Source organism: Lissotriton vulgaris, chromosome 5 (assembly GCF_964263255.1).
Source record: "Lissotriton vulgaris chromosome 5, aLisVul1.2, whole genome shotgun sequence".
NCBI lineage: Eukaryota > Metazoa > Chordata > Amphibia > Caudata > Salamandridae > Lissotriton > Lissotriton vulgaris.
Window position 1 is genome coordinate 901,922,781 of NC_141693.1, and position 12,448 is coordinate 901,935,228.

At 47.0% G+C, this 12,448-nt stretch overlaps 1 protein-coding gene across 2 annotated transcripts in view; it reads right to left on the reverse strand.

Moving 5' to 3' along the window:
- Positions 1 to 12,448, reverse strand: part of BTAF1 (B-TFIID TATA-box binding protein associated factor 1) — a 1,094,445-nt gene that overhangs the window by 187,128 nt on the left and 894,869 nt on the right. For both annotated transcript variants that reach the window (XM_086922506.1, XM_086922505.1), the window contains exons 27-28: positions 9,738 to 9,859; positions 9,488 to 9,655 (exon numbers count right to left, since the gene is read on the reverse strand). In XM_086922506.1, the coding sequence (XP_086778632.1) occupies positions 9,488 to 9,655; positions 9,738 to 9,859 (290 nt within the window). The remainder of the gene's footprint in view (positions 1 to 9,487; positions 9,656 to 9,737; positions 9,860 to 12,448) is intronic.

The window sequence follows — 12,448 nt, forward strand, 5'->3', positions numbered from 1 at the left end:
ACGGCACAGTCACAAACCACCACAAAGATTAAAACAGAGGTACATACATATACAGGAGGCGCCTGACCGCCAAATCAACATGGGCGTAAAAAAGAGTGACCCTATCAAATGGTATATCTCTAAGTCGCTCCTGAACATGCTCGGGAAAACGCAACCACGCATGGCGGCTTATGGTAACCGACCTGGCCATAGTACGACCCAGAGTCCGTGGTGTCCATGGCAGACCTAATTAAAAAGTGCGCCATATCGTGGCCATCACTGATGAGGTGGGCCACATCGGCATGAGAGTTCTCCGGCAAGGAGGGGAGGAGCCGTTCAACAGCGTCCCAAAGGGCAAATGTAGCCCGAACAAATACACACAATGTGCTGAGGGACCGGAGTCCCGACCTGGCGGATGCAAACACATCACGGCCATATGACTCCAACCACCGAGATTCCGGAGAGGGAGGATGCAACGGAACAGGAGTCAGAGAGAGAACTGAATGAAGCACAAGTCCTCCATCTCCAGGATGGAGAGTCAAACAGGCGAGTCAGTGGGAGCCGGCCGATGGCGATGTGCCACAGCACGATCCACGGGGTCCCCCGAGGAGGCCAGTGCCCATGTTCCGAGAAGGATGTCAAATAATGGCTCCGCAAAAGGTAACAATGGTTCCATGTTCACCACGCCCTGGTGGAGAATACCCAGCAAAGGCTCCGAAGGACTAGAGAATGAGGGCGGCTCCATCCATAAAATGTCTGCAGCCCTGCAAACAGCCCTGACGAACATCCCACTAGCCCCATTGGCCACGCGAGGCGGTGAGAGCAAGTTATAAGTTGGTGATGGACGCAAGCTAAATCGGCTTCTTAATAGAGGCTCAGCAGCAGGATGAGTAGGCCAATGCTCCATTGGCGCCCCCGCTGGTGAGCAGTGAAATTACTCAGGGGGTGGTGAATCCACCGGGACCACATCCTCCACCAATAAAGCTGGAGATGGTACCAGCGTTGAGGCGACGTCGAGCCGGCGTCTGAGATCTCTGAAAATGCCAACTGGCGGAGTGGAGCAAGCGTCCGTGACCTCCGAAAAGGTCTCGACCCCTCGAGTGGAGCCGGCGTTGGCGGCCTCCGAAGAGTCCTCGACTCATCGAGCCGGCCTCAGCGACCTCCACAAAGGCTTGACGCCTCAAGTCGAGCCGGTGACCTCCGAAAAGGCCTGACTCCTCAAGTTGAACCAGAATCTGCGACCTCCGAAAAGGCCTCGACCGCTGGGAGTTGGACCAACGTCGACTCAACATTCTTAGAGGTGGAAACCTACGGGAGAGAGTACGCCAAAGCAGTGTCGTGCGCCGCGCCGCAGCCACCTCCAGCGATGCCGCAGGGAGCCTCGGAAGGCTGTGCGACAGCGCTATGGAAGGGCTGGACGTCGTGGGATGTCCCTCCGGGCCGAGTACCGACATTGCGGCAACTCTGGTGTCAGAGTCAGGGCACTCGGTTGGAGCAGAGGGTAAACCCGCCGGCTGTGTCCCAACCGGAGTCCCTACCCCCCCTGTGGGCCCGGAGGCGCACCAGGGAAGGGGGGTAAATGTTTACCTCTGGTAGGTAAATGACGTCGATGGTCCCGGGACCTGCCTTGAACAAGAACGTCCTCCCGTGAGGACTGGCGCCGCGTGGACAACTTCGCTGGAGAAGGAGACATGCGTTGCAAAGGGGCCATTCAGTACATCCGGGCAAGCAGCAACTTCATGCGGCGTTCCCGCCGGGATTCCGGCCCCAGCTGAGCGGCGAACTCCACGGAGGCATGGGGCTCTCCCAAGCACCATATACAGATGTTGTGAGGGTCCGTTGCTGACATCTGTCGCGAGCAGGACAGGCACAGTTTGAAGCCCGCAAGGGGCATCGAACACACTGTTCCTGGACACGAAAAGGCGTAAAAAAGGCCTGTCATTCATTTTTATTTTTTATTGAAAAGAACCAGTCTCGCACAGCTTCACGCTTACAACCCTGGGGCTGGCAGCTTGTCAAAAAACAATAAGAAACACAGCTATTCAGCCAACAACCCAGAAGGCAGGCAGCAAACATTAGCCATATAATTTGCGAGCACGTGTGTGCAGTTCGCTCTTTATGTACATCAAAAACTACCGGTGCAAGACCTATTCAACATGCGATGGTCATTAAATAACAATATTATGTAATATTAGGTGGTCCTTAGTCTGATGTGGCGTCAGTATGACTGGTCACCGATCAGGTGGCCAGCTGTTGGATCCGCATACTCGTATGTCCATATCGACGTTGCTCCCTGGGTTTCAAACTGCCCTATCGGCGAGATAATCTAGGTGGCGCTGCTCATATTCCGCCAACAGCGGATCTAAGTGGTAGAGGTGTGCCAGTTGTCATCTAGTGCTGCGGGGGGCTCCTCGCCTTCGTGTGAATCTCTAGTGAGCAAATACGTAGTATAGAGCCCCCAGAAATTCTTAGGTCTACTCCGAGGGGGGAGCAATTCACTGAAATTCCCTGTTTGTGTGCTACAATAAAGCATATTGTGTGCCCATTGTGTCATTGTGGGTATAGGGCCATAGACCAACACATTGCAACCCTCCGCATAGCAATGAAGTCCCATGTCCACCAGCCTGCGTATTGTCTTAGGCAACAGTTTAGAGTACCCTGGAAGAGCCAGGGCCGGGTCTGGAGCGAGTTCTGTGTCCACAATCTTCCCCAATTCTAGGAAGATCGACTCCCAGTATTAATAAACTCCCGGGAAATGCCACGCTAGAGGGATAAAATTAGCATTTTGTGCATGACATCTATTGCATGCCGGGCTATCCCGCAGACCATACCTCTAATCTTTCTGGGGTGTAGTACACTCTGTTCACAAACAAAGTGAATCAGCCTGTGCCTTCCGTGTAATGAAATATGATGGGTGCTAGTACAGCAGTAGGTCCACATAGCGTCATCGATGTTACGTTGCACATCTTGTTGCCAGGCCAGCCGTGCTCTAGTGTATTGATTCGCTGTGTGAGACATAGCTATCTTGTAGATGTTAGACACCATCTTGCGTGGCGACTCAGCTTTAATGACATAGGAGAGTTCTAGCATCTTGGGTGGTTCTTGTAGGTCTGATCCCAACATCCCATGGAGTGCCCTCCTGACTCTGTGAAACTGTTGTAGCATGGTGTTAGTGCCTGCTGTGGTCCCCTACTTCCTCCCAAGTTTTAACTGTGCCATCCTGAAATAAATCGTTCAAGGTTTGCAACGCCCGTAGTACCCCACCATCTCTACATGGTGCCAGCCATAATGTCCACTCAATAGGCATAACCGGGGAGTACAGCAGTGCCCCCGCTTGTAATTGCAGTAATTTATGCCAAGCATGGCGAGTTGAATTAATGGACTCTAAAAGTCCGCAGGTTCAAATATCATGGCCGGAAGGGGGAGCGGTTCCACAAATAGTTTTTCCATGCGGAGAAACGGGGCACCTGGCGAGCAATGGATCCAATAGTAAGCCTGAGCGCCCTGTTGTACAGCTCTAAGTCTGGCGCGCCCAGCCCCCCAAAAGGCCTGTAATTCACAAAAACAGGCCCAAGGTATTACTTTCCCAGATCCGCGTTAGGATGCGGAAAAGAAGAAAACTGACGTCGGCACGTCGGGGTGGGTTTATACGGCTCTTTTGACGTCACTTCCGTGGACAACGTCAGGACGGAGCAGAGAGGCGCAGACTCCCACCGTGCAGAGGTATTACTGGGGAAAAAGATTTTCCGGATCCAGCCGGACGCCTGGGGATATTCTAAGTTAAGGAATCTGCAGCTAGATGTCTATCAGATATAAAAGTCACTCAATTTCCGTGGCTGAGCAGTCCTGGGGCCATAATAGCCATGTTCTTTTGAGCTCCTGAGGTTATCTCAATTTTTCGGCCCACAGTAGTGTCCTAAATGGGGTAAAATGGTGGAGATGCTGCCTCCAGTAAAATGATGGTGGCTCAGTGTTTCTGACCCAGTGTCTTGCAACACAAGGGCCTACTCTCCCCTGGCAGGAACAGCTATTCAACGAGGAGGAACCGCCAGGCTTCCTTCTCATTTTCACAAGTTGGAGGACACTGGTGAAACTGGCAATGCAAAGGCTATTGGGGCAGCAGGTACGGGAGTGAACAGCATCCGAGGGGTTAACTGATCAAGGAAGTACGGAGAAATAGGAAGTATAGCACAGAGTGATACTCACCAGGGTTTTTATTTTTTTTAGGGCGTTTCAGGCATGCCATCAACTGGACCAAAACAAAGGGTTTGGGGGCCTGTCCTGAATTTCCCCACTGTGATACCTGCTGGCATGGCTTTAGGGAAAGACTTGATAATGGGGAGAATAGGAGACTTACCATGCCTTTTTTAATTCATAACAGATTAGGTCAAGAGTTCACCTTTTGGGAATGAGCGCCAATGGAATCCATGAAGATGCTCCATGCAGACCTCACCACTAAAATTGAGAACACAGCGGCAGCGGTGCAAGTTGGGAATTAGACGTTGCAAGGCTTGATTTAACAAGTCTTTGTGGTCGAGAAGCCTCAAATTCTAAAACTCCTTAGACAGGAAAACGAAAGATTTTACCTTCTAAGTGTCTGTAAAAAGACACTTTTCAGAGGTGCCCACCAACAAGGGTATTATGTTCACAATCCAAGGTAGAGATGTATGACAACTTGCAAAAGGGGGCTATCTCAAGGAGGACTGCAATCCCTGCTGCGAAGTAGGAGGAGACATTACAGAATACAATAAGGGAAGAGCTCTGTCCACTTGTGATGACCGTGGAGATAGGTACAACTCCATCAGGCCCATATACAGACTTCCTGGGAGGAGCACTGGTTGAGGATGTGAGGCAGATAGCGCTGTATTAATAGTACTGATATCACTTGAAGGGTGAGATGTGATTTTAGGAGTAACAGTTAAACTAGGTTATGTCTCCTACGATTGTTATTGGATTCTTCTGTTCCCAAACTGAAGTTCTAAAACCTTTGAGTGTTCAAAAGCTCTACTCAATATCGGAAAAGAAAATGTATCAATTGGGTGTTGTGCCACTGCTCCATTCCTGTACGACAGCAGACTATAACTAAAAAGTCTATTTTTATGCAAGTTGAAACAGCTACGGCATTGCAACTGAGCATTAAGGAGGTGAAGAGTATTCCTAGGATATTAATAATGTTGTTCCATTGAAGATCTTTGTATGGTGCTATCCCGACAAGGGGATTTGTGTTGGAGCCCGAGCACCATTTGCACCATGTCTTTGGGGAAGGAAGATAGCGGGGAGATTTTTATTGAGTTAAAAACCTGTTACTTTGCTCGTTACATTAAGATCCATGCCTCTGCCAACCCCCTCCTACTTTTTGATCCTAGTTGAAAATTTATTTGGCCCCCTTTCTCTTTTTACTTTATATAAATGGCCTGGATGACTATTTAACAATTTGTGGCAGGCACTTGCTCTAGCAACACAGGGATTACAGAGTTAGTTGGATGGGTTTGCCTCCTTTAAGAACTAGCTAGACCTAAATTTAAACATGTCCACGTTTTTACACCTTGGTTTCACGACCTAGAAAAACTAAGGTCAAATAACATGTGATAGGGGCCTCATTGATAAATAGGGTTAAAAATGTTAACTATCTGGGTATCCCCTTTCCTGTGGAGTTAAAGTTGTCTTATCTACTTAACAGCAGGTCTATTCAATTTGAGAATGCTGCTGATGGAGTCATTAGAATTTAATCGACTCCAATATAGACCTGCAAAGGAACTTATTCACATTTATAAGGCACAATACTCTGCAGTGGCCTTATATGGAGCTGGTTGTTGGGGTCATACTTCAAAGAACTGAAGATAGCTTTCTATGCACACTGTAGGCAGTATCAAGGTCCACAGCTAATATAATCTGTCACATCGAAGTTGGGATAAATTACCAGGAGAATTTGATTGGGTTGGGCCCCAATATATTGTGGCATAAAATCTGGCATCAACCGGAGTCTGGATTGTTAAAAGCCCTTTTGATTGATTGCCAGGCCCTTGATAATGTACTCAGAATTCTGTGTTTTTTATATCTGAAATATACTTTCTCTGACATGAGTCTCCCAGTATTAGAATAACCCCGGGTTCTTAGGTATAGTCTCTAAAGACACCATAGAAAATACATTTAACATACAAGGCTAGGATGTGTAATTTATAGGTATAATCTTTGAGGACAGCCCTATGCGATTTTGCAAGGCTAGAACCGTATCGGACTCTTTTTAATACAGATTTGATCTTACTTCATACTGTGCACTTAATGGGCACAGGGCAGATGGTCTAATTCGCTTCTTATATGCTACTGCGATCTACTCCAACCTCGAAGCACAAGCCACTTTATGTTACTTTGCACAGGTTAGTGTTCCGCACACACACTTTTCTAGTATCTCATCTGCACACTGCTAACATTAGACATCAATCTGCCTTGGTACATCTACAGAATTTACCTACACCCGATATGTTATGCTGTTTGCAATTTTATCAAGAGCGTACTATTCATGTGGAAACATTATGGGACCTCTGCAATGCTGTAATTTTATGTCAGTTTTATTCTTTTGTCATGAATTTATACATTTTTTATCTGATCTATTTGTATTTTGCTTTTATGGGCTCGAGCCGAATAGAATTTTTCGATTCATATGTTAATGTTTACTGTTATGGAGGCATGTTTAATCAGAAACTTACTAGGCAGAGGCACTACTGCATACTAGGTTTATTTTGCCATCCCTTCATAATTATACTTAAACCATAAAACACAGCCATTCTAAAACGTGTTTTGCTTAAGGAATTGGTAAATGACTTGCATCGCCCAGCAAAACTGCAGTTCTTAAAAGGGGCCTGTGCCACTGCCTGGTTTAGAATCAGCAGGTACCAGCACATGGCAGGGAACAAAACAAGTAAAATCAGGAAAAAGTTCTGAAGGATCGAAAATCAGGTTTCGGTCTTCTCTATTGGAAAAGAAGAATTATTGTTGCCTTTTAATTCTAACGCTGCTACATTGTCCTGAGTAGCAGGATAACAGGAAATATAAGAATTTAAAGTTTGACTTCAATTCAGAGAGAAAGCCAGGGCAGCCAAAGCATACTAATATAGTCTTCACTCCCTACTTTCATGGCTTCATTCTACTTTTAATAAACCTTTGCTTTTCAAAAACTCCTCAGGCTGGGTGATAAAAGGTTTTGCACAGATTCTTGGAGAAACACTGTATGGAGTAGGCCTTTCTGTTTAAACAAGAAATAAAAAATAATAATAAAGGTCCATTTAGACTAGCATGGCCTATGGCCCAATGTTTGGTATCGTCAGGTGGAATGCAAAAAGGATCAGGGGAGACACTTCACAATGATCATAACTAACTGTATTACATGAGAGCTAGCATGGAAGAACAGAGCTACAGAATGAATACAATGCACACAATCACTCGCTCACAACTCAGCCAAGAAAATATGGAGTGTCTGGAAACACAGTAGACCTGAGGATCACATCATTTCTTGACATTCTCTGCTGGTTCTTTCCTAGCTAACCAGACTGCCTTTCAATCATGTACAGCCAAGTAACACTGGCTTACCACCAGAACCATCCCAGGACCTCTGTCTTGGAAGACATGATGGTAGTAACTGCATTTGTCATTACACATCAGCATAACCCCCAGCCAAGCTTCAATGCTCTGTTGGCACAGAAAGAAAACAGAAGTTGCTTCACGGGGCCAGCACAAGCCAATTTTGCTCCAGTGTCCACCTCTGCAACAGCCTACTTCATTGCCTTAAGTATATTTCTAAGCTGGCATGTCTTGTGCAGCATATTTTGCGTTCTTTTAGAGGGTATCATCCACCCAAAATATACACTACCAACATGCAGATACAAGTACAACCCTGCCACACACTCAAAGGACTACCCAAGCCCAGTTCGAGAGGGACTTATGGCATTCTGTGAGGGAGAGATCGATGGACCCTGTCCCACTGGTACAGGTTTCTTACTCGTACCCGTGCAAAATAAGTAAGCCACAACCAACTCTCAGTTCTTCTATAGTCCAGTGAGGGGCAGCATGAAGGACTAATGATTGTGCAACTTTGGTGCTGGGTGGATAAAGCTATCAACAGTGCAAGAATTGTTCATCCTTATAGGGATGTCTAAAACAAAATTGCAGCTCAGCTAGCCAAATCCAAGATGGAGGCTCATCAACCACTGCCTGTAAATGGGGCTCATAGGAGTTATCACACCCTGCTTAGAAGGAAGCTTTGATCTTAGTAAGTGTGTACTTGGAACTAACCCTCTATATATAGCAGAAAACAATTTTTTGTTTTTCACGTCTCCTTTAAATCTTGAATTTAGATAACCGCTGTTCACGTTTCGACTTATACTCAAGATCTGTGCTCTACTCCATTTATAGCCGGTTAGGAATTCTCTCTGACTTCAGGTCTACTTTTGAAAGGAACCACTTTCCTCTCCTAAACTTCCTTTTAGTGCTTCCACTTCCAGTAAAATACAGTAATGGATTCTGATGGGACTCAAAAGAGGGTAGGTGGTTTGTGTATACCGTACTAAAGATTCCCATCTTGTTCCATCTATAATTCTTCCTGTTGTGCATCACACCCCAACAACATTCAGTACCCCTCTGTTAGGGAAGGCTCATAAGCACAATTGTACAGTAAGATTGGAACCAGGGTTTCCAGTGCCCCAAAAGTGCATGAAGGAAAACAGATCTGTAAGCAAATGGCTCACAAAACAACAACATGTAGTGCACTATGGGAGGAGAAAACAATACTCCCAAAGTGGCCCTGCATTATCAGAGTGAAAGCACAAAGCGCTCAGTAAATGACACTGTGCAGATAGATAGGAACTCAAACCTGCAGAGAGGTGTACGGGCATGACCACAAATTAACCACAGCTTTTTTTTGTATTCTATTTAATGAATAGCAGAAATTCCAGACAGCCTCTGGTCACGGTCTTGAAATGCTACAAGTCTCAAAGAACTAGCAATAGTGCTCAAGAATTAAGGAAAAACATGGTTTTCATGAGCAAAATCTAGGTTGAATTAATAGGTTCAGCCTTTTTTGGCCTTGGTAGCGTTTCCACTGGTGGTCCGTGTACATATCATATCTCAAATGTCTTGATTACATTTTTTTAATAAATACGTGATTTTGTAAATTTCTTGGCTTGTCATGAACAATTTTCAGATGTGGTCACAGTTGTCCAAATAATAAACTGCTTGATTGGCCCCAAAAAATATTTAAAAAAATAAAAAAGAAGGAAAAGCACTTGTTTAAATACAAATTACTACTAAATACTGTATGCTATTCTTTGACGTTTCAACAGATAAGTTGAAGGTTTAAGTAATGACTGTACTCTGGGAAAAATAAACACACTTTAGATAATTCAATAGCCATTGATCCATGTTATTCTGTAGAAGCATACATGTTTTTTGCTGGAACAAAGTTTCAACATCTCTATCTTACATTCCAGAACGGTGTTCTCGAACCATGTCTCACCTTGCTCTTTCAATGGGTGGCCCAGTGTAATGCAAAGGGTTGAGATATTCCTTGGAGCAAAATTTGCCCACTTCATCCACCCAGTGACCCGTAAGTGTTGGAGGACACACCACAAGAGACGGAAGGGGCACGTTATCAGCGGATTTGTTCCTTACATAAACCTGGGACCTGCAAAATTGAATATAGTATTGTTGACATAACCCCAAACAAAAAGTTACAAATCTACTTTGGTTCTCGGGGAAATGGTTACCTGTTGAAGTGATCTCCAGCAAGAATGCAGATGGATTGCAAAGTCTTCCCCAAGCCCATATCATCACAGAGAATGCCATGAAGTTTGTATTTATTGAGAAATGCCAACCAGTTTACTCCATCCTAAAAAGGATGTGAAACAAGTTAATGTACATCAAGACAACAAAGGAAGAAGTACATTTAGAGGTTACAAACGTTTTTCAAATGGGGATACATTAACACAAAAAGGAAGTCACAGTCAGCCTGGTGAATTTATTCTTAAGGGTGCTGGGGCTGGAGACAACTAAAATGCATCTCTGTACCAGTAACACTTATTGTTCAGGTTTTTGATACCATTCTCCTCTCTTGCACCCAGGATGAGAAATCCTGGCATCAGCTGCTTTGGTGGGAAAGCACAAGTTACTTACCTTCAGTAACGATATCTGTAAGAAACAGTAGTTAGTGTTAGATTCCTTACCTTAGAATACCCCCAGGCGTCAGACTGGATCCGGAAAGTTTTGCGTAGCAGTACCCCTGCACGTCGGTAGGCGTCGTCCGCGGCGTGATGGACGCCGGGATGACGTTGGAGTACTTGGACGCCGCCCTCGCGCGCTGACGTCAGTTCTTGTACATCGCTTTCCACGCCAGGAACGCAGAGCCATGCCAGAGATCGACACTGGTGCCATAAAAACTAGGGCCCTCAAAGGGAAATACCTTAACCCTAGATATCGGTCCGCAGAACGGGGAGGATGGGTGGGGCGGTAAGGAATCTAACACTAACTACTGTTTCTTACAGATATATCGTTAACAAAGGTAAGTAACTTGTGCATCTGAAAGAAACAGGTTAGTGTTAGATTCCTTACCTTAGAATAGATACCCCAGCAATACCAACTCTGGTGGTGGGTCTGCGGACCAAGATCACACCAGAAAGTCCTGGAGAACGGAACGGCCGAAAAAGCCATCTCTGCGGACTTTGCTGTCCAGGCAGTAGTGTCTAGCAAACATAGCTGCCTGACAGATGTCCTGCAAGGGGACTCCCCGACCCACGGCAGTTTTAGCCGCCGTGGCCAGAGTGGATTGGGCTCACAGCCCAACAGGGGGCTCCTTTTTAGCCAAGGAGTAACAGACCTTGATGCACAACACGACACACAGAGAGACGGTCCGTTTGTTCAACCCCCCAGTGACTTCTTCGAGCCCAGGTAACCAACAAAGAGCGGGTCATCCACCCGGAAATGGCGTGTGCGATCTAGATAGGAGAGCGCACGTTTTGGGTCCAGACGGTGGAGCCTCTTCCTCTTTCGAGGGATGTGGAGGCGGAAAGAAGGTGGGCAAGGTGATTAACTACCCGATGTGAAAGGCCGTAACCACCTTGGGCAGGAAAGGACGCGTTCTTAAAAAAAACCTTGTCCGGATGGACAGAAAGGAAAGGAGGCTTAGAATATAGAGCCTTGAGCTCACTCACTCTCCTGGCAGAGGTGATGGCAACCAGGAATGTAGTCTTGAGAGTCAGAAGACGAAGAGGGCAATTGTTAAGTGGCTCGAAAGGAGCGCACATCAGATAGGTTAGAACAAGGTTCAAGTCCCACTGAGGCATCACGAAAGAACAGGAGGAAACATGTGCGTGATGCCCTTCAAGAATCTATTTGCAACAGGAGACTTGAAAAGAGAGGGCTGATCAGGAAGCCTCAAGAAGGCAGAAATGGCTGAGAGGTAGCCCTTAAGAGTGCCCAGAGCAGAGCCCTGCTGGTCAGGAGAAAGAAGGAAGAGGAGAACCTCTGAAAGGGAGGCAGAGAGAGGATCCACAGCCTTTGCTGTGCACCATGCCACAAATTTGTTCCACCTGCAGGCGTATACCGATTTTGTGGAGGGTGCCTGGCTGCCAAAATCACATCACAGACTTCAGGAGGCAAGTCAAATGGCCTCAACTGCCGCCGCTCAATCCCCATGCATGGAGGTGGAGGCTGGACAGGTTCTGGTGGAGGACCGTCCCCTGCTGCTGCGACAGAAGGTCCTCCTGAAGAGGCAGACAAATCAGGGGATCGACTGACATGCTGAGTAGCTCGGGATACCAGTATCTTCGTGCCCAGTCCGGAGCCACAAGGATGACTTGGGCCCGGTCTCGCCTGATCTTTTTCAGCACTCTGGGCAGAAGTGGTATAGGCGGAAAGGCGTACAACAGACCGCAGCTCCACTCGCGACGAAAAGCCTCGCCAAGCGAGTGAAGCCTTGGAAATTCCATGGCGCAGAACTGATGACATTGCGCGTTCTCTTCGGTGGCGAATCGATCTAACCAAGACTCTCCCCACTGCTGAAAAAGACCTTGCGCCACGTCTGAGTTCAAACGCCATTCGTGATCCATCATGCACCGGCGGCTGAGTTTGTCCGCCATGGCGTTCAGGGAACCTGCCAGGTATTGAACCACCAGGGTGACACCCTGGTGTTCCAGCCATGTCCAGAGGCGCAGAGCCTCTTGACAAAGGGTTCACGACCCCACCCCACCCTGTTTGTTGCAGTACCACATGGCGGTGGTGTTGTCCGTGTACACCTGCACTACACTGCCCCGGACAGAGGGAAGGAATGCTTTCAGTGCAAGTCGGATCGCCCGTAGCTCCAGAAGGTTGATGTGGAGACCAGATCACTGGAGACCAGAGGCCTCTGATCTCCCTCTCTCCCATGTGGCCTCCCCATCCCAGGAGGGATGCATCTGTCACTACTACGTGCTCCAGTTGGGGA